Source organism: Thamnophis sirtalis, unplaced genomic scaffold, assembly GCF_051295495.1.
Source record: "Thamnophis sirtalis isolate CommonGarterSnake01/CBP01778 unplaced genomic scaffold, rThaSir2_p1.2 scaffold_3, whole genome shotgun sequence".
Classification (NCBI taxonomy): domain Eukaryota; kingdom Metazoa; phylum Chordata; class Lepidosauria; order Squamata; family Natricidae; genus Thamnophis; species Thamnophis sirtalis.
The window spans coordinates 24,466,837-24,493,734 of NW_028261383.1; the positions used below are offsets into that span (position 1 = coordinate 24,466,837).

At 44.9% G+C, this 26,898-nt stretch overlaps 4 protein-coding genes across 4 annotated transcripts in view; all 4 read left to right on the forward strand.

Moving 5' to 3' along the window:
* The first annotated feature begins 217 nt into the window (after positions 1–217).
* On the forward strand, positions 218–10,546 carry LOC148047646 (uncharacterized). The gene is made up of 2 exons (XM_087711764.1): positions 218–2,435; positions 9,564–10,546. Exons 1-2 carry the CDS (start codon positions 499–501, stop codon positions 10,213–10,215), a joined length of 2,589 nt encoding a protein of 862 aa, XP_087567890.1. The 5' UTR covers positions 218–498; the 3' UTR covers positions 10,216–10,546.
* The window catches only part of LOC106539510 (uncharacterized), a 118,371-nt gene continuing 100,267 nt past the window's right edge, over positions 8,795–26,898 (forward strand). The window contains exon 1 of the mRNA XM_087711699.1: positions 8,795–8,925. The gene's annotated coding sequence lies outside the window, so the exon portion shown is untranslated. The remainder of the gene's footprint in view (positions 8,926–26,898) is intronic.
* LOC148047647 (uncharacterized) overlaps positions 8,799–26,898 on the forward strand; it is a 61,280-nt gene continuing 43,180 nt past the window's right edge. The window contains 1 exon segment of the mRNA XM_087711745.1: positions 8,799–8,925. The gene's annotated coding sequence lies outside the window, so the exon portion shown is untranslated.
* LOC148047648 (uncharacterized) lies at positions 18,256–21,423 on the forward strand. Its single transcript, XM_087711662.1, has one exon. It carries the CDS (start codon positions 18,818–18,820, stop codon positions 20,420–20,422), a length of 1,605 nt encoding a protein of 534 aa, XP_087567788.1. The 5' UTR covers positions 18,256–18,817; the 3' UTR covers positions 20,423–21,423.

The window sequence follows — 26,898 nt, forward strand, 5'->3', positions numbered from 1 at the left end:
TAGGAAGCAGGAAAGGGGGGAAACCACTCCAAAAACCCTTGCCAGGGAAACTGCAAGGACAGACATTACAGACTGACCCAAAAGCACTAAAAACAAAGCTAAACACACACACACACACAATCTCTGTCTCTCTCTGTCTCTCTCTGTTTCTCTTGTACCATTTGCAACCATTTTATGCACAATTAACGATATACTTTTATTTGAATCTTATAGACAAAGAAGATAGCAATAGGAGCATTCTGGACACTGAGGATAACAAGCAACATTGAAAAGGAAAACAAATCAGTCTAGATATCAAAGTGTTTTCCATTTCCTTCAGAGAGCCACACAATTCTCCAACTTCCTCCGCAGGTGAGAGAGAAACGAGAGAAAATCTAGAAGAGATTTCTAGCTGGGAAACGGAGAGTGTGAATTCAAGCATATATTACATGAATGGTCAAGGGAGATTATTTTTCCATTCAGCAAAAGATACAACTTGCAAATCATAGTTGATTATGCATGAGAGGATCCAGACTGGAGAAAAGCCATACAAATACTCTGAATGTAGCAAAACCTTTGGTCACAACAACTCCGTTTTGTTTCATGGAAGGACCCACACAGGACAGAAGCCCTAAAAGTGCTCCCAATGCGATAAATGCTTTAGCAAGTATGGCAACGTGGACTCACACCAAGGAGAAATTGTTTGAATGTCCTGAATGTGGGAAATGTTTCTGTGATAAATCCAGCCTGGTTACACACCAGAGAACTCACGCAGGAGAGAAACACTTTGAGTGTCCTGATTGTGGGAAAAGTTTCAGTCAAAATTCTCATCTCGTTTTACACCAGAGCACTCACACAGGAGAGAAACCCTTTCAATGTCCTGATTGTGGGAAAAGTTTCAGTACTAATTCCAACCTGGTGACACACCAAAGGACTCACACAGGAGAGAAACCCTTTCAATGTCCTGATTGTGGGAAAAGTTTCAGTACTAGTTCCAACCTGGTGACACACCAAAGGACTCACACAGGAGAGAAACCCTTTGAGTGTCGTGATTGTGGTAAAAGTTTTAGTCACAATTCCAGCTTGGTGATACACCAGAGGACTCATACAGGAGAAAAGCCCTTTAAATGTCCTGATTGTGGGAAAAGCTTCAGTAACAATTCTAACCTGGTGATACACAGGAGGAGTCACACAGGAGAGAAACCCTTTGAATGTCCTGATTGTGGGAAAAGCTTCAGTAACAATTGTAACCTGGTGATACACAGGAGGAGTCACACAGGCGAGAAACCCTTTGAGTGTCCTGATTGTGGGAAAAGTTTCAGTCAAAATTCTCATCTCGTTTTACACCAGAGCACTCATACAGGAGAGAAACCCTTTCAATGTCCTGATTGTGGGGAAAGTTTTAGTCAGCTTTTCAACCTGGTGAAACACCAAGGGACTCACACAACAGAGAAACCCTTTCAATGTCCTGATTGTGGAAAAAGTTTTAGTCAAAATTTCAGCCTGGTGACACACCAGAGGACTCACACAGGAGAGAAACCCTTTGAATGTTCTGATTGTGGTAAAGGTTTTAGTCACAATTCCAGCCTGGTGAAACACCAGAGGACTCACAAAGGAGAGAAACCCTTTCAATGTCCTTATTGTGGTAAAAGATTTAGTCAGAATTCCAACCTGTTGGCACACCAAAGGACTCACATAGGAGAGAAACCCTTTCAATGTCCTGATTGTGGTAAAAGATTTAGTCAAAATTTCAGCCTGGTGACACACCAGAGGACTCACACAGGAGAGAAACCCTTTGAATGTTCTGATTGTGGTAAAGGTTTTAGTCACAATTCCAGCCTGGTGAAACACCAGAGGACTCACAAAGGAGAGAAACCCTTTCAATGTCCTTATTGTGGTAAAAGATTTAGTCAGAATTCCCACCTGTTGGCACACCAAACGACTCACACAGGAGAGAAACCCTTTCAATGTCCTGATTGTGGTAAAAGATTTAGTCAGAATTCCAACCTGTTGGCACACCAAAGGACTCACACAGGAGAGAAACCCTTTCAATGTCCTGATTGTGGTAAAAGATTTAGTCAGAATTCCAACCTGTTGGCACACCAAAGGACTCACACAGGAGAGAAACCCTTTGAATGTCCTGATTGTGGTAAAAGTTTTAGTCACAATTCCAACCTGGTGAAACACCAGAGAACTCACACAGGAGAAAAACCCTTTGAATGTTCTGATTGCGGAAAAAGTTTCAGTACCAATTCCAGCCTGGTGACACACCAGAGAACTCACACAGGAGAGAAACCATTTGAGTGTCCAGACTGTGGGAAAGATTTCAGTATTAGGACTACCCTTCTAAATCATATGCTTATACACACAGGGGAGAAACCATTTGAGTGTGCCGAATGTGGATGGTGCTTCAGGAGAAATTCCACCCTTATTGCACACAAGAAAATTCACATGAGGCCCCAAGTGATGAGTGTAGAAAAGATTTGAATTTCATTTCTAAAGTCCCTCTGTAAATCCAACTGAGAAATTGACTATTTAATTTGAGTACAAAGAATTTGCCTAATTTTTTATAGGCAAATATGTAATGGCATTAAACTGGAAGGAGGAAGGAAAAAATGGCAACATATTAGTGTGATAATGCCTACCTGGTCATTAGCAGCAGAACTTGCTGGATATGGGTAGTTCTTGGGTTACGAATGTAGTGGATCCTACCCATTCCATCCGAAACTTGAGAAGTTATGGGAGTGAATCTCTTACATTGAACGACATCACTCCCTGCTTTCGCCCACACGGTCATTGCTTTCTTGCTCCAGATCAGCTTGACAAGGCATCTGGCGCCAATAAAGCAGCCCTGAGAGGCTGTGCGCGACTTCTTAGGGTTGCTTTCTCATTGGCAAATCACTTGAGGATTGCGTTCCTGTAGGCTTTGGCAGCCCTTTGGAAAAAGCCTTTGCCTGTAGGAACAGGACCTCAGAGGGACACACCCACTCCTCCCAAGCTCAGTTGGTGGCAACAAAGGCAGTTTGCAAAGGGCTGCTGAGGCCCTTTGGGAATGCAATCTCCCAGCAGGCCTTGGCAAGGAAACGGCAAATGGAGGGAAGGCCTGAAAGACTGAAGTCTTCTCACCATTTGCAAATGTCCACGCCTCAATTCACAGAGAATAGATCCCTAAAGTGTGAGATTACTCAAGACTCCTGACCTTGTGTGATCTTGCGGTACGTTAGGACTCTGTCCTCTGTGAATGCTGGCAAATAAAGCACAGCAGAGAGATCTTTGCAAGGTAAGTCACTCTCCACAGGCAAAATGCCTGTGAAGACTCAGCTGGGGTTGGGAGAATAGGGGTGAATATAACAGAGCCTCTGCGGTCGTTCGTAAGGATGAACAACAGCCGTGGTGCTCCAGTATTCATAATTTCGGGATTTGTATGTAAATGCTGGGGGGAAGGGGGAGCTTATCGTGTAACTTTGAACATTTGCTAAAAGAACGCTTGTAACCCAAGGATTACCTATATTTATATTTGTAGAAATTGTAAAAATCTTTTTGGAGTGGTTGCTGCCAAGGATTTAGGATCAAAGAGTTTCAATGGGTGAGAGACTAAAGGAAGCCAACTTCATTCGTGCTGGCCAGAGATGCTTCCAAGGGCACCCATGCTAAATGTCTTGTGCGTCTGTAACTTTGCATACACGGAAGTTTTCATTAGGTCAAAGAGAGGAAATCACATAACCAGCAGTGCTAGAAAAGGGGGGCTTGGGAAGAGGAGATGACTGTCTATATATGCTGAGATAAATGTTTCCAAAAGGCATTTCAAAGGGTTGGAAGAAAGATTGGTAATACAGATGTGCATACATAAATGTATCAAAGTTGCCCCACTCTTTGTTTGATACACATTCCTTTTTTTAATTCAAAATTTTAATTAATAAAATATGCAAAACAAACTAAAACAATTGATACAGAGAAGCAGGAAAGGAGTCGAAAAAAATAAAACATGATATAATGCACCTTCCGCCTTTTTCTACGTTGAGAAATTGTCATCACCCATTCCTCTTTGGAAATTACCTCTGCTCAGTTTACCAGAATAAAATCTTCCTTGGAAATAGATCCTGTCCTAAAGTCCATTCCTCACAGTAATCCAGTCCAACATTTCTCTTTCACATTGTTCATAGGAACAGGGAGGTTTTCTCTATGCACAGGTAGCAAGCAGCAAAGCTTTAATGAATACATCATATCGGCAAAGATGAGGGCAAAAGCAGATCTATTTCCCGTGCAAATGCACATAGTTAACATTCAAGTTTTCCCTCCCTGCTATTAGGCCAGGACACATTGTCCAATGGAGACTTCTAGTGTTGTTGTGAGAAAGTCTTTTTTGGCTCTGGTAAACCTGCCGAAACGTCCTTGGTTCCCATGGCTGGCATCGATGTCTGGAGCTTTGTTCTATCTCCCCCTTCTGTCGCCCCATAGTTTTTTTTTTGCAAACTGAGAAATGATAATAGTTGCAACAGCAAAAACGCCATTTGAAGCTTGACACACTCTGCACACTGGATTCCACAAAAGCATTGGCAGCCCTCTGATCAGCCCTGACCTAAAGCAGAACTGCAGCTTATATATCTTGGGTGTTCTACATTATAAAGATATAAAACGGGTAGGAACCAACTTGATGTTGGAATTTTTTTGATTATCTCATTTAAGAGACCTCATTATTCTAGGAGAGGAGTCGGTGCTAACTTTCTACACTACATATTTCTTCACTCCCGAGATTTCATTCCATTGGTGGTACATGCTTTAAAACTGGTTCTCCTTCATATTAGGGTTAACTTGTGATTTTGTAGACATGTTCTTTTCTTGGAAACAATGTGGAACTGATAATGCCACTGCTGTCCTCTGTGATTTTTTTAACTTCCATACCTAGCAAACAAAACATAAGATTTTGTAGTGGTGCACTATCCATTTATAATCCTGACACAACTGTGTTTAAACTAGGATTTTTTAAATAACAGCTATCGAGCCCTCTTTGGGTTAGTCAGTTTTATAGACCATCCTTGCTTACCACTTACTACTCAGCCTTCACAATTACACTGGTACTGAAAAAGTAGACTTACAAGCATTTCTCAAAGTTGTGGCCATCACAGTTATTTGGGGGCAGCCCTGGCTTGCAATTACAATAGTTGCTGAGTTCCACAGTCATGGAATCGCCATTTGGAACCTTCACAATTGGCTTCCAAGAAACAAAAATGACAGGAAGTTGTAAGTCACAGTAATGGTACATTGCACTGAACGGAACATGGTGATTTGCTTAATGACCACAGCTGCAACAGATATTGTAAGTTGGCATGGTTATGTGTCAGTGTACTGTGAGAAGTAATCACAAACCCACCCACCCTGAGAATGAAATGTTTTGGGGAATATTAAAGAGAGGCAGAATATTATATTTACCCAAAGGAGAAATGGAGGAAAAAAAATCTTAACTAAGGCAGAAAGTATCTTCAGAGATTTTGTGCCCATTAAGAAATCCAGGCCAGCCTATTCACAAAGAAAAAACCTTCAGCTCCAGTTGATGGGATTAAAATTTCCCTTCCCCCACCCAAATTCTAAGGACAGGATTTTTAAGGACCTTTTAGGATACAATGGATGGAAACTGATCAAAGAGAGATTCGAGGAATCGAAAAGGACCTGCTGCCATGGAATCTCTGAAAACATCTTCCAAATACCTTGATGGAGATTGGACAAGTGTGCGTTTCCACCTCCTGTCGCTAGATGGCGGTCAGGCAACATCTGTGCCTAGAAAGCCATCTACACCATTCTTGCGTTTAAAAAAGGAGTTTTAAACCATTGCTAGAAAGGATAGGAGGAGAGAAGCGCAGAGGAACTTCCTCTTCCGGATGACTCATGGGAGGAAGGAGTTGTGCAGGGCGGCTCTTCCAAGTTTGAAGTTTAATAACATTTGTATGCTGCCCAATCCAGAGTCGAAGGATCGAACCAACAGCTGGAAGGTGAGTGGAGGGCCGGTGGGAGGAGAGTCCTGGAGCAAGTCGGGCTGTTCAGTTCCCTCCACGGCCTGGAAGCAGAGAAGCAACTGGGCTGAAGCATCTCAGCTGCTGATGCTGCAGGTTCCTTCCCTCCCCGAATTTAAGCCCACTGGTGCCGCCCGCTGTGAAACTGGTGGCTGCGATTTTCCTTCTGGTGGAAAGATTGAAAAAGTCTCTTTTAAATTAAGGTGGATTCTTTGGGAATGTCTTCCCTCCAGAGGTTGTGGGTGCTGCCATCACTGGAGGGTTTTCAGGGGAGATTGAACAGCCGTTTGTTGCTTGTGCTGATATGCTGTGCTTGATTTTTGTCAAACATGTCACTGTGCATTATGGTCTGGTCTGTGCAAAGGGCAGTGTTCCAGAAGTCCTGTGATTTTTTCAGATGCAACTTTGCAAATCTCAGCCATGTTCCTATGACCTTTTTAGAGAGAAGAGCAACCCTTCCAAACGAATCAGAGTTGTTCAGTTTTTTTTCTATTTGCACTGTCATGAATCTTGATATTTAACATGCTAACTGAAGCCTGTAGAGTCTGATATATAACCTTTTTTTAAAAAAATTGCTCTGCCCATTGCATCATCTGGCCTTGGGATGGATTTTCTTGGATGTCCACTCCTGGGAAGATTGGCAACGATCACATTTTTCGGAGTATAAGACACACCAAGGTTTTGAAGGGGATAATTAAAAAAAAGTAGGTAGGTAGATAGAGTTAGAGAGAGTGAGAGAGAGAGTTGGTAGGTAGGTAGGTAGATGGCGTGAGAGAGCGAAATACAGTAGGTAGGTAGGGAGAGAGATTGCGTGTGTAGGTAAGTAGAGGGATAGAGAGAGAGTAATAGAAAGAGAAATACAGTAGATAGTAGGGAGAGAGAGGTACGTAGATAGAGGGATAGAGAGAGAGAAATACAGTAGGTAGGTAGTGAGAGAGTGTAGGTAGGTAGGTAGACGGATAGAGAGAAATAGAAAAGAGAGAGAAATACAGTAAATAGGGAGAAAGGGTAGGTAGATAGGTAGGTAGAGGGATAAAGAGAGAGAAATACAGTAGATAGGTAGGGAGAGAGGTAGGTAGATAGAGGGAGAGAGAGAGAGAAATACAATTGGTAGGTAGGGAGAGAGTGTGTGTAGGTAGGTAGTATCCAAGTGTATTTATCCATGTGCTGGAGAAGGAAACAGCTGACAATCTGCAGCACTTGATCAATGTAATTCTCATCAATCAGTTAAAGAGCTTTTGGAAAAGAAAAGTTTTTGCACAATGCAAACGTCCCCAAAACAGTCCATTTTTCACGAACATGGGCCCTTTTTTTCAAACAAAAGGTAAGGACAGCGCTGGGGGGGCTTGCAGAGTGCTCCGGGGTGGCAAAAACGAGCAAAACATGGCTCGTTTTTCACGAAAACAGACCCATGTTTTGTCAAAAAAACTGCATACATAGCCTTATAGAGTACTGCTGGTGGGGGAGCAAAAATGGGCCATTTTTTGCTTATTCCTGCCCTCCCCAGCCCCCAAGAGCTCTCTGAAAGCTTCCACAAGGGTATGCATGGCCATTTTGGTGGAGGGGCGGGGCTTCAGAAGGCAAAAAAGTGCTATATTCGGTATATAAGACGCACCCAGATTTTCAGTCTCTTTTTTGAGGGAAAAAGTTGCGTCTTATGATGCTGATGATCAATTGATAGGTCAGAGTTTGCAGCAGCAATCACATCAATTGATCAAGAGCACTTTATTAGCAGTACTTGGCTGTCACTGTGACGCTCCATCATTGGAGGCTTTTCAAAAGACACAAGAGAGTGACTTGTCTGAAACAGTATAGGGCAGTGATGGCTAATCTTTTTTGGCCCCCGTGCCAAAAGCGGGGGTAGAGCAGTGGGGATCATGTGCGGGCATGCCCACACCCATAATTCAATGCGCGGAAGACCCCCGTGCATGTGCAGGCAACCAGCAAACCACCCATCGCTTTTGGCACAGTTTTTTCGCCCTCCCCAGGGTCCAGAGGCTTTCTAGGAGCCTGGGGAGGGTGAAAACAGCCTCCCGCCACCGGAGGCCCTCCGGAGGCTTCAGGAACTTCCCTGAAGCCTTCACAGGGTGAAAAGGGAACTATGGGGGCCCGGAAGGTTCGGAATGATGACTTCCGGGTTCCCCATGGATCCGATGAAGCCTCTAGAGGGCAAAAAGGGATCTACGGACAAACCGGAAGTCACTTCCGGTTTGCTCATAGGGGCAGTTTTTGCCCTCTGGAGCCTTCAGGGAAGCCTCCTGAAGGTCCCTGAAGGCTCCGGAGGGTCAAAAATGGTCCTACGGGGAACCTGGAAGTTCAGGAAATGGGAACTTCCAGTTTGTCCGTAGCTCCGATTTTCAACCTCTGGAACCTTCAGGAGGCTTCCCTGAAGCCTCGGGAGGCCAAAAACCGGCCCTACAAGCAAACCAGAAATGACAATCACATGTATATGGTCTCCTGCTTTAGCAGGGCTTGGATTAGAAAACCTCCAAGGTCCCTTCCAATTCTGTTATTCTCTATACCATAGAAATCAAAGAGGGTGTAGTTTCTTTTTCACTGGACTGTATTTGAAAACAACCCTTTGCGCTGCTAAGAATTCATTGATTGACCCAGTCAACAAGCGAATTTCATCATTGAATGGATCTGGGTAGTCTTCCATGTGTCAAATGAATCATGATTAATGTAAAATTATTGTAGCTTTGTGGCATGTTTGCTTTTTCATTGTAACATAAGCTTTTTTCTTTTTTTCTCATCTTCTGCAACCATTTTATGCACAATTATACACTTTCATTTGAATCCTATAGACAAAGAGGATGGCAATATGAGCATGCTGAACAATTGAGGAAAACAAGCAACATTGAAAAAGAAAACAAATCAGTCCAGAAATCAAAATGTTTTCCACTTCCTCCAGAAAAACACACAATTCTTCACCTTCCGGGTAAGAGAGGTAAGAGAGAAAAAAGAGAAAACAAAAAAGAGATTTCTACCTGGAGAAAGTAGAGTATGCAAAACTCAAGTATATGTTACATGAAAAGTCAAGGGGGATTATTGTTCTATTGAGCAAAAACGGGAAATATCTAGAAGTTACTGGGCAGAAAGTGGGGCAAGCCTCACTCTGGGAGGAAGAATATCACCACTAAATCAAAGCAGCACTAAACAAGGGATCTTCCATAATTTTGATCTCCCCAGGAATATGAGTTGTGGAAAAGCTCCATTGACGTGCCTGTTGTGCGAAAGATACAACTTGCAACTCATAGCTGATTATGCCTGAGAGGAATCAAACTGGAGAAAACTGGAGAATGTGGCAAAACCTTTGGTCAGAACAACTCTGTTGTGATTCAGGGAAGGATCCACACAAGAAAAAAAGCCCTTCAAGTGCTCCCAATGCAGTAAATTCTTTAGCGAGCATGGCAACATGGACTCATACCAAGATGAATGTCCTGATTGTGGGAAAAGTTTCAGTACCAATTCGACCCTGGTTCAACACCGGAGGATTCACACGGGAGAGAAACTGTTTCAATGTCCTGATTGTGGGAAATTTGTCAGTCAAAATTCCAAACTTGTGAGACACTAGAGAACTCACACAGGAGAAAAACCCTTTGAATGTCCTCATTGCGGAAAAAGTTTCAGTCGGAACTCTTTCGTGGTGGCACACCAGAGAACTCACACAGGAGAAAAACCCTTTGAATGTTCTGATTGCGGAAAAAGTTTCAGTCAGAATTCCAACCTGGTGACACACCAGAAAACTCACACAGGAGAGAAACCATATGAGTGTCCAGAATGTGGGAAAGATCTCAGTAGTATGACTAGCCTTCTAAATCATATGCTTATACACACAGGGGAGAAACCATTTGAGTGTCCTGACTGTGGGAAATGTTTCAGTCAGAATTCCCAACTGATTACACATCAGAGTGCTCACACAAGAGAGAAACCGTTTGAATGTCCTGATTGTGGGAAAAGCTTCACTCAGAATTCCAGCCTGGTGACACACCAGTGGATTCACACAGGAGAAAAACCCTTTCAATGTTCTGATTGCGGAAAAAGTTTCAGTCAGAATTCCACCCTGGTGACACACCAAAGAACTCACACAGAAGAGAAACCATATGATTGTCCAGACTGTGGGAAATATCTCAGTAGTGTGACTAGCCTTCTAAATCATTTGCTTTTACACACTGGAGAGAAACTTTTTCAATGTCCTGATTGTGGGAAACGTTACAGTCAGAATTAAAACCTGGTGACACACCAGAGAACTCACACAGGAGAAAAACCTTTTGAATGTTCTGATTGTCAGAAAAGTTTCAGTACCAATTCCAGCCTGGTGTCACACCAGAGAGAAACCATTTGAATATCCTAATTGCAGAAAAAGTTTCAGTCAGAATTCCAGCCTGGTGATACACCAGAGAACTCACACAGGAAAGAAACCATATGAGTTTCCAGACTGTGGGAAATATGTCAGTAGTATGACTAGCCTTCTAAATCATATGCTTATACCCACTGGAGAGAAATCCTTTGAATGTCCTGAATGTGGGAAATGTTTCAGTCAAAATTTCAGACTTCTGACACACAAGAAAGAAACTGTTTAAATGTCCTGATTGTGAGGAAAATTTCAATCACAATTCTAGGCTGGTGACACACAAGACGGTTCACAGAGGAAAGAAATCCTTTTGTGAGAATCAAGAAATATAGCCTACTGATCAATTAAGATTCAATAAGCCCTATGGATAATAGAAAGCCCCAGAAGAAAGTGATATGAACCAAAGTTTTCAGCTCGGATGATTTCAAAATTTACCAGAAATATTTGTAATCCTTCTGAACCGTTGCTAACTCTGAAATATGTTTTTGCAAAATATGCACTTGTATGGATTCGTTTAAAATAGGAAGAATGAAACTGTTGGAAATAAAGAATTGAAAGTAATGTTACACCGATGTTCACAGAGAGTGTCAGTTAGTGAGGTTGTGAAGCAAGGATGTGGTTAGAAGAATAGTATAAACGATAAGGTTCAAGATCGGCTCGGAACTCTTTGATTTATAGCAATCCTTGTAGGACTTGCTATTTCTCATTGGCCCTCTGCATTAATATATTAATGCAGTGTATTATTGCTATTATCTATTCATTTCTAATGTTCCAAATTATTAGAAACAATAAACCTCTTATCTTAAAGTAAGAATTTTTGCTTGTGTTGTTGCCTTTGTTTCCCTGTTGGAATTTTCCTATCACACTTTGGATGTCCCGATTGTGGGGGAAAATTTCAATCACCGTTCCCATCTTATGAGACACCTTATGAGACTTTCCCTTAGCCAAGGTGGCACAGTGGTTAAATGCAGCACTGCAGGCTACTGCTAGATCAGCAGTTCAGCGGTTCAAATCTCACCGGCTCAGGGTTGACTCAGCCTTCCATCCTTCCGAGGTGGGTAAAATGAGGACCCAGATTGTTGGGGGCAATATGCTGACTCTCTGTAAACCGCTTAGAGAGGGCTGAAAGCCCTATGAAGCGGTATATAAGTCCACTGCTATTGCTATTGCTATTGCTTAGGACTGTGGGAAAGAGCTCTGTGGGAAATCATGTCCTTATACAAATCAGGGGAGAAACCATTTATGTGCCCTGAGTGTGATCAGTGCTTCAGGAAATGTTCCACCCTTATTGCACACGAGAAAACCCACGTGACCCAAAGTGATGAGTGTAGAGATGGTTTGAATTTCATTTCTAATCTCCCATTTTGTGCCCAGCTGAGAAACTGACTGATTTGAAGACTTTGCCTGATTTTTTTGTAGGCAAATATGTTGTGGTATTAGATGGGCCTTCAGCGTAAGAAGTGACGGGTCCCTCCTATGGAGGAAGGAACCCTGAGCATAGTGGAAGACAGATATTTATACATTTCTTTGCTTTCACTTCAGACTAGCAGAAACCTGTTGAGGCCTAAACTTCAGCCTTGCCATCTCAACATATGAGCAATCATCAAATTCATCAAATGTGTGATTAACATTAGCACAAAAGATTTGACTAGCCAGAGATATTTTTCAGGCTTGAAAGACATGGATTTTCTCCATGTTGTAAGTGTGTGTATTTGTATTTCTCTCTGAGTGTATCTGGAAATGTGTACTCTATCCCCAGGACTTCCAGATATACAGTCATGTAAAAAAGGAAGTACACTCTCCTTGACTTTTATGATTTTACTTATCAGGAGATAGTAGAAATCATGACATAGTTAAGAACTTAGTAGTTCTTAAAAGTAGGTAAATACAACCACAACAACACGTGACATATTACATCAGGTCATCATTTATTTTATTTTTAAAAATGGAGAAGTGTGTGAAAAAAGTATGACTCAATAATATGTAGAGCCACCCTTAGCAGCAATAACTAGAAATAATTCTTTTCTGTATGACTTTATCAATCCCTTGCAGATGTCAGCCTCAGCCTCTGCTTCTCTTGCTTGCTTTCGGCTGCCATGGAAACGGGGAGGGGGGCATGGTATTTGGGATGGGAATAAATGGTGCAGGACTGATAGTCAAAAAGGAAGTTTTGTTCTCACCATCTTCTGAGCATGGTATTGGCCGATGTTTGGACCTGGTCAAGGCCAACCATCCTGCATACCAACCTGATAATGGTTCTTGGAGATGCAACCACATGACACCTAAGGGAGTTGAAGATTGGGGAATGGGGTGGGGGTTGTTAGAGGGGGGTCTGGGCAAATGTTTGATATGTATGATTTCGTGCTTTTCTGACTCAGACTTTGCTTTACTTTGCTGCTATCTATTCATAACCAGTAAAAGTACTTTTAATTCCACAAACAATGGAGTTGAGAGATTTGTTTCTTGGTTACTGAAGGAGGCATGCCTGACAATAAGCAAGGTCTCAGTTCGCGCTCATCCTGGAGCTAATACCTTTCGAGGGGAGTGCAATTAAAACAAAACTTTCATAGAAATGTCCAACCCAGGCAGTGACCAGGAGGACAACATGGGGGCTGCCAGATCCTCATGCCCCTTGGAAACAGAGCAGACAGAGGAACTGGATTTGGAGGAAAGATCCGTTCGCCCTAGGTGGTCGTTGGGAGTGGGGCAGAGATATGATCCTGAGGAAATCCCTGCCGGAGATACCACCTGCCAATACCAGCGACCTGCAGCTGCTTGGCAGGAAGCCGAAGAAGAGGATCTCATGATGTCCCACGCTATGAAACTCTTCCAAGAGGCTTGGGAGAAACGTTTTTGTGAGCGCCAGGCTGAGAGGGAAGCTGATTTTCCTGATCAAGAAGAGAAACGTGCAGAGGACCTGCCTCACCCTGGGGGTGGGACTGGGGGCAGATAGCAGAGCTGATCAGGATGGGGGAGCCCCAGCACAAGAAGCAGCAGCCACACAAGACCCTCCAAGGGGGGAGCCCCCCCCGAAGACATCAAATGAAAAAAGTTCCTCCTCTTCGTATGAAATTCGGAGGGGACCCCACAGAACTGGGATTTTTCCTGGTCCAGATCTGGAATTTCATGCAACAGTTTGGAGAAGATTTCCCCAACGAGGAAAGAAAGGTGAAACTGTGACAATAGCATTGGAGAATAAGGCGGCAGCTTGGATGGTCGCCTTGCATAATGATGACTTCCCCTGCTGAGGAATTACAATGTGTTTATGGCCGCCCTGAGGAAGCGCTCTGATGACTCTCTAGCCGAGCGTAAGGCGAGAGCCAAGATGAAAACTCTTACTCAGGGAAGAAGTCCAGTGGCTGAGTATATCCAAGAGTTTCGTGAGCTGTCGGTGCTTATGTGGGAGTGGTCCGAGGAGGCTTTAATGGACAGTTTTATGGATGGCTTGAACCAAGATATATACCACAACTGTGTTAACAGAAGGGCCCCGCACAACCTGCAACGTTGGTACGAGCTGGCAGCAGACGTGGAGATTGACCTAGCCAGGAATAAATACTGGGGAGACAGTGATAAAGGTAAAAATCTGGGAAATGTTTCCAGGAGACCAAATACTGAATGCGACCTCTATGTTTTCTGGAGTCTACGATTTCTTTAACTTCAAAATGTTGCTCTCCCTTAATAAGAAGAGGGACCGGAGGTGAAGGTTGAGGCAGACGAAAGGAAGAAGTGTGTTCTGGTTTCAACAGGTTCACATGAAATACAGGATAAATTCTTCTAAGGTTCTTCAGCAGCTCCAACTTCACCGACACAGAATTTATGATTTTTACAATGGAGAACGGACCTAAGTACTTTGGCCCCGGCTTCTTCGATTTTTGGGCGGTTTGTAGGAACTTGATGGACAAAAACACTCTATCCCCAACTTGGTACTCTTTAGGTTTAACCCTTTTCTTATCCGCCTGTTTTTTGTGAGTCTGGTGAGCCGCATCTAATGCTTTGCGGGTCATGGGCCAAAATTGCTGAATTTGATCATTTCCCTCTAGGAAGTGTCGCCAGGTCATCAAAGCCCACCTGACAGCAAAAGCTTCCTTTTCCCATATGGCCCATCTCCTTTCTATATCTGTAAGCTTACGTGAGGTGTAAGTGCATGGTTGCAATTTACCCTCAGCATTACAATACAATAGCAGAGTTGGAAGGGACCTTGGAGGTCTTCTAGTCCAACCCCTGCCTAGGTAGGAAACCCTATACCATTTCAGACAAATGGCTATCCAACTTCTTCTTAAAGACTTCAAAGTTGGGGCATTCACAACTTCTGGAGGCAAGCTGTTCCACTGATTAATTGTCCTAACTGTCAGGAAATTTCTCCTTAGTTCTAAGTTGCTTCTCTCCTTGATTAGTTTCCACCCATTGCTTCTTGTTCTACCCTCAGGTGCCCGGGAAAATAGTTTGACTCCCTCTTCTTTGTGGCAACCCCTGAGATTTTGGAACACTGCTAACATGTCTCCCTTAGTCCTTCTTTCTATTAAACTAGACATACCCAGTTCCTGCACCCGTTCTTCATATGTTTTAGTCTCCGGTCCCCTAATCATCATTGTTGCACTTCTCTGCACTCTTTCTAGAGTCTCCACATCTTTTCTACATCGTGGTGACCAAAACTGAATGCAGTATTCCAAGTGTGGCTTTACCAAGGCATTATAAAGTGGGATTAACATTTCACGTTATCTTGATTCTATCCCTCTGTTTATGCAGCATAGAACTGTGTAGGCTTTTTTGGCAGCTGTTGCACACTGCTGGCTCATATTTAAATGGTTGTCCATTAGGACTCCAAGATCCCTTTCACAGTTACTACTGTTGAGCAAGGTTCCACCTATACTGTATCTGTACATTTCGTTTTTGTTGCCTAAATGTAGAACCTTACTCTTTTCACCATTGAATTTCATTTTATTAGATAGTGCCCAATGCTCAAGTCTGTCAAGATCCTTCTGTATCTTTAGCCTATCTTCTGGAGTGTTGGCTATTCCTGCCAGCTTGGTGTCATCTGCAAATTTGATGAGTTCCCCAATTATTCCCTCATCCAAATCATTGATGAAGATGTAGAAGAGTACTGGGCCCAAAACAGAGCCTTGGGGTACTCCACTGCATACTTCCCTCCATGAAGATGCAGTTCTATTGAGGACTACATGATCAGTGCGGTTGGTCAGCCAGTTACAAATCCATTTGGTGGTGATGCCATCTAACCCACATTCTTCTACTTTATCTAGTAGTAGGTTATGGTCTACCTTATCAAATGCCTTACTGAAGTCCAAGTAAACTATATCGACGGCATTCCTCTGGTCCACTAATTTTGTCACATTATCAAAGAATGCAATAAGATTAGTATGGCATGATCTGTTTTTGACAAACCTATGTTGGCTTTTAGCTATTACTTTGTTTGCTTCTAGGTGTTCGCTAATTCGTTGTTTGATTATGTTTTCCAGAATCTTTCCTGGCATTGAGGTCAGGCTGATAGGTCTGTAGTTTCCTGGATCTGTTTGTTCCCATTTTTTGAAGATGGGAACCACATCAGCTCTTTTCCAGTCCTCTGGTAGTTCCCCAGTGCTCCAGGATCTCTGAAAGATATACTTCAGTGGTTCTGAGATCTCGTCTGCCAGTTCCTTCAGAACCCTGGGGTGTAATCCGTCTAGTCTTGGCAATTTGAATTCATCTAGGGTAGAAGGGTGCTCACTTACCATTTTCCTTCCTATTTCAACTTGTGTTCCTAATCTGATTTTTGTGGTGCTGTTTTTGATAGGTTGGACTGTTTTATGCCTATGCGTAAAGACAGATGGAAAACATGAGTTAAATAGTTCTGCTTTCTTCCTGTTTCTTGTCACCTACTTGCCACTTTCTCCCAGCAATGGACCAATTGTTTCCTTAATTTTTTTCTTGTTTTTAACATGTTGGAAGAAGTTTTTTTTATTTTTTACTTTTGTGGCAAGCCTTTCTTCATTGTGAGCCTTAGCTTTCCTCACTTCATCTTTACATGCTCGGGCTACTTCCTGATACTTGTTCTACTACTTGTGTTTGCATAATGCCTTAATTATATCCTCCACTTTCCACTTTTTATACTTACCTTTTTTTTCTTTTTAAGTCCTGAGTGGTCATCATCTGAATCGGTTTCACTTTCTCCCATGGAAGAGGAGGGTTCCTTCTCCTGGCCTGGAGAAAGGACATCAACACCTTCCACGCTTTCCAGGGCAGTTTCACAGCGCCTCCCTAGTTGCCAGCCAGGTTCCTCCCTACCAGCCAGGGTCAGTTTTGGGACATGTCTAGCGTAGCAGTTGGGTTCCCAATGCCCCTCCATTCCTGCTTTTGGTGCCTCCTCAGACCTTCCCCGCATGTGCACCAACAGCTCACGAAACCCCTGTGTGTACTCAGCCTCAGGCCTCCCCTCCTGGGTTAAGGGTTTCATCCTGTTTTTCGCCTTTTGATTTAGCGGCGGGGGGGGGGGTCATGAAGGCAGTCATAAACCCCTTGTAACCCCTCAGCAGGGGGAATCATCATTATGCAAGGCTAACATCCAGGCAGCCGCTTTTCCTTCCAAAGCCATAGTAACACTTCTCACTTTGGCAACTTCCGATGAAAAACCTCCCCAAACTCCTGCATGTAATTCCAAACTTGCAGTAAAAAAAACCCCAGTTCTTTGGGATCTCCTCTGTACTTCACTCCACGTGGAGGATCTGAGCCAGGACGGTTGGCCTTGACCAGGTCCAAACATCGTCCAATAACATGATCAGACGATGGTGAGAACAAAACTCCCTTTATGACAATTATCTTGAATGTCCAGTCCTGGGAAGATTGGCAACTGTCTTGAATGTTTCCTCTTCTGAATAATCTTCCTCAGTGTAGAATGATGGATTTTAAATTACCGTATTTTTTTGAGTATAAGATGCATCAAGACTTTGAAGAGGCAAATATTTAAAAAATGTTTTGCACTCTGCAGATCACCCAGAAATGGCCCATTTCTCGCAAAAACTGGGCCATTTTTGTATCCAAAAAAGGGGGCATGCACAGACTTTAAGGGGCTTATAGAATCCTCCTGGGGGCTAGGGGAGCAAAAATGAGCGAAAAACGGACCATTTTAGTTTATATCTGCCCTCACCTGCCCCCAGGAGCACTTTGGAAGCCTCCTAAAGGCTATGCACAGCCATTTTGGTGAAGCGGGCGGGGTTTCAGGAGGCCAAAAATGTTGCATTTACTGTATAAGATGTACCCAGATTTTCACCCTTTTTTTGAGGGAAAAGGGTGCATCTTATACTCCAAAAAATATGGTATCTGGAAATGGCCTTTTAAACCTTCCCAAATTGATGTACAGCAACAATTGCTTCTCTAAGATCATTGCCGAGGTCTTTAATCTTTGGCATTGTCTTAACACAAACCTCAATGTCAGAGACTAGGAAACTCCTACACTTTGGCTTTTGTAGATGTAGTCTCTATCTCTGACCCGTCTTGCAACGTGAAACAAGTAAATACAGTCTGACTGAAGTACTAATGCAAATCTCTGGCATTTTTCATGTTTCAGCTAACCATGAAAAAATAAAGTATGGATTCAAAGCAAAATTGTGGTTGCATGTTTGCATTTCTATTTTTAGTGTTTTTAAATTTTATAACACCTGTGTTTGAAAACTACCCTTTGCACTGCTAAGAATTCATTGATTGACCCAGTCAACAACCAATTTCTTCATTGAATGGATATTTGAACTTGGATCTGGGTAGTTTTCCATGTGTCAAATGAATCATGATTAATGTAATATTATTGTAGGATTGTGGCATGTTTGCTTTTTCATTGTAACATAAGCTTTTTTTCTTTTTTTCTCATTTTCTGCAACCATTTTATGCACAATTAAAGATAAACTTTTATTTGAATCTTATAGACACAGAAGTTGGCAATAGGAGCACTCTGGACACTGAGGATAACAAGCAACATTGAAAAGGAAAACAAATCAGTCCGGAAATCAAAATATTTTCCATTTCCTTCAGAGCGCCACACAATTCTTCAACTTCCTCAATAGGTGAGAGAGAAACGAGAGAAAATCAAGAAGAGATTTCTAGCTGGGAAACGGAGCATGTGAATTCAAGCATATATTACATGAACGGTCAAAGGAGATTATTTTTCCATTCAGCAAAAGAGGGAAATATCTGGAAGTTACTGAGGAGGAAAAGGAGAATTGGAAAACCACATAGAGCAGACAGTGTGACGAGCATTGCTCTGGGAGGAAGAAAACGGCTTGAAACAAAAGGACACCAAACAAGGGACCATCCATATTTTTGATCTCAGGAATATGAGTTGTGGAAAAGCTCCATAGACCTGCCAGTTGTGTGAAAGATACAACTTGCAAATCACAGTTGATCATGCGTGAGACGATCCAGACTGGAGAAAAGCCATACAAATACTCTGAATGTAGCAAAACCTTTAGTCACAACAAGTCCATTTTGGTTCATGGAAGGACCCACACAGGACAGAAGCCCTAAAAGTGCTCCCAATGTGATAAATGCTTTAGCAAGTATGGGAATGTGGACTCACACCAAGAAGAAACTGTTTGAATGTCCTGAATGTGGGAAATGTTTCTGTGATAAATCCAAACTGGTTACACACCAGAGGACTCACACAGGAGAGAAACCCTTTGAATGTCCTGATTGTGGGAAAAGTTTCAGTCAGCGTTCCAGCCTGGTTACACACCAGAGGACTCACACAGGAGAGAAACCCTTTCAATGTTTTGATTGTGGTAAAAGTTTTAGTCAGACTTCCAACCTGTTGGGACACCGGAGGACTCACACAGGAGAGAAACCCTTTGAGTGTCCTAATTGTGGAAAAAGTTTTAGTCGTCATTCCAGCCTGGTGACACACCAAAGGACTCACACAGGAGAGAAACCCTTTGAGTGCCCTGATTGTGGGAAAGGTTTCGATACCAATTCCAAGCTGGTGACACACCAGAGGGTTCATACAGGAGAGAAACCCTTTGAGTGTCCTGATTGTGGGAAAAGTTTCAATACCAATTCCAGTTTGGTGACACACCAGAGGGTTCACACAGAAGAGAAACCCTTTGAGTGTCCTGCTTGTGGTAAAAGTTTTAGTCAAAATTCTAGTCTGGTTAAACACCAGAGCACTCACACAGGAGAGAAACCCTTTGAGTGTCCTGATTGTGGGAAAAGTTTCAATACCCATTCCAAGCTGATGAGACACCAGAGGATTCACACAGGAGAGAAACCCTTTGAGTGTCCTGATTGTGGGAAAAGTTTCAATACCAATTCCAGTCTGGTGAGACACCAGAGGGTTCACACAGGAGAGAAACCCTTTGAATGTCCTGATTGTGGGAAAAGTTTTAGTCACTATTCCAGCATGGTGACACACCAAAGGACTCACACAGGAGAGAAACCCTTTGAGTGTCCTGATTGTGGGAAAAGTTTCAGTACCAATTCCAACCTGGTGATGCACAGGAGGACTCACACAGGAGAGAAACCCTTTAAATGTCCTGATTGTGGGAAATGTTTCAGTCAGAGTTCTAGTCTGGTTAAACACCAGAGCACTCACACAGGAGAGAAACCCTTTGAGTGTCCTGATTGTGGGAAAAGCTTCACTAACAATTCTAATCTGGTGATACACAGGAGGAGTCACACAGGAGAGAAACCCTTTAAATGTCCTGATTGTGGGGAAAGCATCAGTAACAATTCTAACCTGGTGATATACAGGAGGAGTCACACAGGAGAGAAACCCTTTGAGTGTCTTGATTGTGGGAAAAGTTTCAATACCAATTCCAGTCTGGTTAGACACCAGAGGGTTCACACAGGAGAGAAATCCTTTGAGTGTCCTGATTGTGAGAAAAGTTTTAGTCACTATTCCAGTCTGGTGACACACCAAAGGACTCACACAGGAGAGAAACCCTTTGAGTGTCCTGATTGTGGGAAAAGTTTCAGTACCAATTCCAGCCTGGTGATGCACAGGAGGACTCACACAGGAGAGAAACCCTTTAAATGTCCTGATTGTGGGAAATGTTTCAGTCAGAATTCTAGTCTGGTTAAACACCAGAGCACTCAAACAGGCTAGAAACCCTTTGAGTGTCCTGATTGTGGGAAAAGCTTTAGTAACAATTCTAACCTGGTGATACACAGGAGGAGTCACACAGGGGAGAAACCCTTTGAGTGTCCTGATTGTGGGAAATGTTATAGTCAGAATTCCAGCCTGGTGAGTCACCAGAGGACTCACACAGGGGGGAAACCTTATGAGTGTCCAGACAGTGGGGAAGATCTCGTACTAGGGTTAACGTTATAAATTATGTCCTTATACACAGAGGGGAGAAACCATTTGAGTGCCCTGTGTGTGACCTTTGCCTCAGAAAACATTCCACCCATACACTTTCAGCATAAGAAGTTGCTGAATTTTTATTTTTTTTGCAGAAATTCTGAAATTATGCAAAAATCTTTTTTGGTGTGTTATATGCATTCTTATGGTGATAGATGATAGAAATTGCCAAATACAGGTTGCAGTGAACCAGAATCATGTGATTCTCTTCTATGTCCTTTTGACCAGCAAATTCAATATGGAAGCCAGATTAGCTTAACAACCACGTAACTAATAACAGCAATGATTCACTTATCTGTAACAAGAAACGTGGTTCAAATGGAGCAAAACTTTCTTAACAGACGTCTCACTTAGAAAGTGAAATTTTGGGGTGAATTGTTGCAAATCAAGGACTACCTGTATTTACCCTGCATCTCCTTCCCTCTGTCCTACGTCGTAATTCATATTCTCCAACTAGGCTGTAGACATGAGATCTGACTCCGGCTGAAGGCATGCATGGAATTTCCCCTTCCATGCCAGCCTGATAATAGTCATGGCAATGCTTTAGAAGTTGACATACGGCTCCCCTCACTTCCCGAAAGCGACCTGTGTGACACAAAGACAATTTGAGTACAGGTATATAACTTAGGGATGTGTCCCTCCTGCAGGCTTACTTGGATTTCCTGAATGGAATTTTGCTATGAGGTCTGCCCAATTGTACTGCTAATAGTTCACGTAACACCTCAGGTACTGCTCTATCGTGGTGTTCAGTCTCTCTGCTACCCCATTGGTGCCCAGATGAAAAGCTGAACTAAGACCCTGAGATGACCCAATAGACTGCAGGAACTCCCTCCAGAACTTAGCCGTGAACTGGACCCCTCTGTCTGAGATAATTCTTCAAGATACTCCATGCAGGCGGTAGATATGCTTCATGAACAGTTATGCCAGCTTTTGAGCCAAGGGTAGTCCATTACAAGATATGAAGTGTGCCTGTTTGGAGAAGAGATCTATTACAGTCCAAATCATTGTGTTTCCCCACTTTTTGGCAACTCTACTATAAAGTCCCTTGCTATCTCCTCCCATGGCCTCCTTGTCTCTGCTACTGTTTGCAGCAGTCTGGGGGGGTGTTTCCTGGTCGTCTCTTCATTGTGGTGCAGATGGTGCAACTTTTCACATAACTATCCACATCTTTCTTTATGCTTGGCCAGCAGAATTGCCTCCAGGCTAAGTGTAAAGTCTTTAGGAACCCAAAGTGGCCTGCCGGTTTGGCATCATGACTCCTCTGGAGAACTAGGGTATGTAGGGATTCTGGGACTTAGAATTTCGTCCCCTTCCATGCAAGGTCATCTCCTTTCATCAAGATGTGTTGGCTGTTTTGGAACCAGGGGTCTGCTAGCAGTTCAGTTTTGAGTCTTGTGGTTAGGTTGCTTGCGGGTTGGTCTTGCTGTTCACAGCGTTGCCGCCTGATGGTTACTTGGGCAGCTGAGTAGAGGAAATGATGGCGTCCACTACGTGCTCCCGTTCTCATTTGTACTGAGGCATGCAGGAGAGGACGCCAGCTAATAAGTTCCTCCTGCCTGGAATGTGCTTTAAAACAAAATCAAAAGGGTTGAAGTATTGAGCCCATGGGACTTGTTTGGGTGATAGCTTCTGTGGGGTCCTAAGCACCTCCAGATTTTTGTGGTCAGTCCAGACTTCAAATGGTTTCTGGCCCCCTTCCAACAGGTGTCTCCAGGTTAGCAGTGCCCATCTCACTGTGAAAGCCTCCTTGTTCCATGCAGTCCATCGTCTCTCTGTGTCTGTGAGCTTGCGGGAAGTGTAGGCGCAGGGTTGTAAGTTTCCTTAGTTGTTTCTTTGGAGTAGCACTCCCACTGCAATGTCGCTGGCATCTACCTGGATCACGAAAGGTTGCTTCAGCACTGGCTCCTTTGCAAACATTTATTTTAGTGTAGTCCGGGAGTCTTTAGCTCCTCGTAGGATCCCTGCTCCGGAGCTTGTCCGGTGTGAGTCCCTGCTAGTGAAGTTGGACCTCAAGGGTCAAGCGGGTTTGCTGCTAACGTACCTGCCTCCCAACTGCGTTGCAGCGGCCCTCCCTGCGCTCCTCGAGTCAATAGCCGAGCTAGCAATTGAGTTCCCTAGACTAATGGTTCTGGGGGACTTCAATTTGCCTTCGCTCGGTGAACACTCTGATGGAGCGCAGGAGTTCATGGCCTCCATGACAGCCATGGGCCTGACCCAGGTAATTCGAGGCCCTACCCACTTGGCAGGACATACACTCGACCTCGTATTCCTCTCGGAGCAGTGGAGTTATGATCTTGGTCTGAGGGGAAATGAGACCATTCCCCTGTCGTGGTCAGACCACTACCTACTGAGGCTAGACTTCCGGAGGCCAAACCCCCACCGTAGGGAGGAGGAACCGACCAGGTGGTTCCGCCCCAGGCGACTGATGGACCCTGTTAGGTTCCAGACGGAGCTTGGGGTCATTCCAGATGCTCTCGCCCACAGTTCGGCGGAGACTATTGCTGCGGCCTGGCACTCGGCGGCATCGGAGTCTCTAGACCGAATTGCGCCACTACGGCCCCTCCGGGTCAGCGGCTCGCGGAGACCCCCTTGGTTCACCGAGGAGCTCCGCGAGATAAAGCGCCGGAGGAGACGCCTAGAGCACCGGTGGAGATCCGATAGGTCCGTATCGAACCGAGCACTGTTGACAGCCTGCACCAAGGAGTATATTTGGGCATTGAGAACCGCCAAAAGATCACACATTGCCTCCTTGGTAGCGTCCGCCGAGTCTCGCCCAGCCGCCCTGTTCAGGATAACCCGCTCCCTCCTAAATAGGAGGGAGACGGGGAACCCCCTGCAGGGTAAGGCTGAGGAATATAGTCAGTTCTTGGCGGACAAAATTGCTCGGTTTCGATCGGAACTGGACTCCACCCCTGCAGATCCAGCCGGGACACAGGGGAATAACTTGGTAGACCATCTCTGGGTTGAGTTTCAGGATGTTGCCTCCGGGGATGTGGACAAGGCTATGCGAGCTGTGAGTTCCTCCACCTGTATACTGGACCCGTGTCCCTCTTGGCTGACTGCCAACAGCAGAGAGGTGACACGAGGCTGGATCCAGGCGGTTGTTACCGCGTCTCTTCGGGAGGGACACCTCCCCACCGCGCTTAAGGCGGCGGTGGTGAGGCCCCTCCTGAAGAAACCGTCCTTGGATCCAGCAGTTCTTAACAACTATCGTCCAGTCTCCAACCTCCCCTTTCTGGGGAAGGTTGTTGAGAAGGTGGTGGCCTTACAGCTTCAGCGTACCTTGGAGGAAGCTAACTACCTTGACCCCTTCCAGTCTGGCTTCAGGCCCGGTTACAGCACTGAAACCGCTTTGGTCGCATTGACCGATGATCTCTGGAGAGCCAGAGATGGAGGCTATGCGTCCATCCTGGTTCTCCTTGACCTCTCAGCGGCTTTCGATACCATCGACCATGGTATCCTTCTGCGACGACTGCGGGAGGTGGGGGTGGGCGGCACTGTTTTACAGTGGTTCTCCTCCTACCTCTCGGACAGGTCGCAGTCGGTGTTGGTGGGGAGGGAGAGATCGTCCCCGAGGCCCCTAACCTATGGGGTGCCGCAGGGTTCGGTTCTGTCCCCCCTGCTATTTAACATATACATGAAACCGCTGGGTGAGATCATTCGAAGGCACGGGATAAAATACCACCAGTATGCGGACGATACTCAGTTGTATCTGTCCGCCCCGTGCCAACTCAATGAAGCGGTGGACGTGATGAACCGGGGCCTTGAGGCTGTTAAAGACTGGATGAGAGCTAACAAACTGGTACTCAACCCGGAAAAGACCGAGTGGCTGTTGTGTTTCCCTCCCAAAAATTTGGCTAATATTCCACCAATCAGGCTGGGGGGGCAAAATTTATTCCCCTCAGACAGGGTCCGCAACTTGGGAGTCCTCCTGGATCCACAGCTGAGTTTTGACCACCATTTGTCGGCTGTGACCAGGGGGGCATTTGCCCAGGTTCGCCTGGTGCGCCAGTTGCGGCCCTACCTGAACCGGGAGGCTCTCACAACAGTCACTCGAGCCCTTGTGATCTCTAGGCTGGAATACTGCAATGTGCTCTACATGGGGCTGCCCTTGAAGAGCATCCGGCGACTTCAGCTAGTCCAGAACGCGGCCGCGCGAGTGATCATGGGCGCACCTCGGTTCGCCCATATAACACCAATCCTCCGTGAGCTGCGCTGGCTACCTGTTGATCGTCGGGTGCACTTCAAGGTCTTACTTACCACCTATAAAGCGCTCCATGGTAGTGGATCTGACTATTTGAGAGACCGCCTCCTGCCAATCACCTCCCTGCGTCCCATCAGATCGCACAGAGTAGGCCTCCTCTGAATTCCATCCGCCAGTCAGTGCCGACTGGCGACTACGCGGAGGAGAGCCTTCTCAGTTGCCGCTCCGACATTATGGAACAACCTCCCCGTGGAGATCCGTACCCTCACCACAGTCCAGGCCTTCCGCACAGCACTTAAGAACTGGCTATCCCGTCAGGCCTGGGGATAGGATTACTCTTACCCCGCCCGAATGTTGAGTGAATGTTGTGTTTTATGACCAATTTTCTTTTAACCACGATTCTTTTCTTTTAAGTCTTGTCTTGCACTCCCTTCCCTTCATTGTTGTAAGCCGCCCTGAGTCCCCTCAGGGAAAAGGGCGGCATATAAATTTTCAATAAAATAGAATTAAAAAAAAAAAAGAAAATAGTCTCGAACGCCTCTTGGCAGGTTAGGTCCCATGGTAGGGGTTGTCCCGGACCAGGTTTCATTCCTGGGCTCCCTGTCTTCAGGAGGTCTGACAGGGGTTTGGCAATCTTCGTAAAGGAGGGGATGAATTGCCTGTAGAAATTCGCGTAACCTAGGAAACTTTGTAGTTGTCTGGGTGTGCGAGGGGGTTGCCAGCCTAAGATGACTTGCACTTTGGCACATCTCTATTCCCTCATTTGACACTTGGTAACCCAGGTAGTCTAACCAAGCACGGTGGAATTCACATTTTGATACCTTGACGTACAGGTTGGCTGCCAGAAGTTTTTCCAGTACTTGGCGGACCAGGGGTACGTGGTCATTCATGGTCTCAGTGTAGATAAGGATGTTATCTAGGTAGAAGAGGACCCCATTGTAGAGGTGCTCATGCAACACCTTGATTATCAACCGCTGGGGCCCCCTGCAATCCCAAAGGCATCATTTTGAATTGAAAGCTGCCTTGGCCAGATGAGACAGCATGTCCTTCATGAGGGGGAGTAGGTATAGGTTGTGTACGGACACCCCATTTATCCCTCGAAAGTCAACACAAGATCTCATGGTTCCATCTTTTTTTCAATGAACCTCGTTGCTAGGATTTTGTCTATGTATTTGCACATCTCTTGCATTTCCCGGGGCATCATGGTATACAGTTTGGGCCTGGGCAGTTTTGCCCCGGGGATGATTTTGATGGCACAGTCTGTCTCCCGGTGGGGGAGGCAGAACATTGCACTCGGCGTTGCTGAATGCTTCTCCAAGGTCCTGATATTCTATTAGAATCAGTTCGGCCTCTGGGATTTTGTTGGATGTCGTTGCCAGTTGTTCTGTGGGCTCTCTTGGGGGTTTCCAGCGTGGGTGGTGTTTCTGCTTGCTGGTGTGGGAGGGGTTGGGGACCCTTGATCTCCTAACTCTGTGGGTACCCCCTTGCCACCACTTGTCGGTCCCCACTTGTCTAGCCAGGAAAGTCCCAGTATGACTGCGTCTGTCATTTTGGGGGTTATTATGAATCAAATTACTTCCCAGTGATCCGCTAGTTCTAGCCTCACTGGTTCAGTTAGGTAGGTGGCATAGGCTCCTCCCATTAGAGACCCGTCAACCTGCTTGAACTAGATTGGGTGGGCCAGTCTTTTTGTTCTGATCCCCAGTTTCAGGACTGTGGTTAGGTTGATCAAGGACCTTGTGCAGCCTGAGTCTATTAGGGCTTGAAAATTCCCCTGGCTTCCTGTTTTGGGGCTCTGAGGTGTATTGGAAAAAGGAAAGGGTGAATTGATTCACTCACCATTGGGTCATTTTCTCCCTCGTCCTTGCTGTCATATGTTTCGGGCAGCTGGTTGTCATTGCCTGGGGTTCCACCACTTTCACCCGGGGGGGGGGGGAAGGGGCGTCTGCAGCCTGGAGGGCTTTCCCAAACTTGTTGGTGGTCCATTTGGGGCCTCGTTCTGGTCGTGCCCCAGGCG

Excerpts from the sequence above, each read along its gene's own strand:
- LOC148047646 (XM_087711764.1), top strand. The coding sequence starts at position 499 with ATGAGAGGATCCAGACTGGAGAAAAGCCATACAAATACTCTGAATGTA. Across the intron at positions 2,436-9,563 it reads CACAAGAAAATTCACATGAG|AACTCACACAGGAGAAAAAC; the intron begins GCCCCAAGTGAT and ends GAGACACTAGAG.
- LOC148047648 (XM_087711662.1), top strand. The coding sequence starts at position 18,818 with ATGGAAGGACCCACACAGGACAGAAGCCCTAAAAGTGCTCCCAATGTG.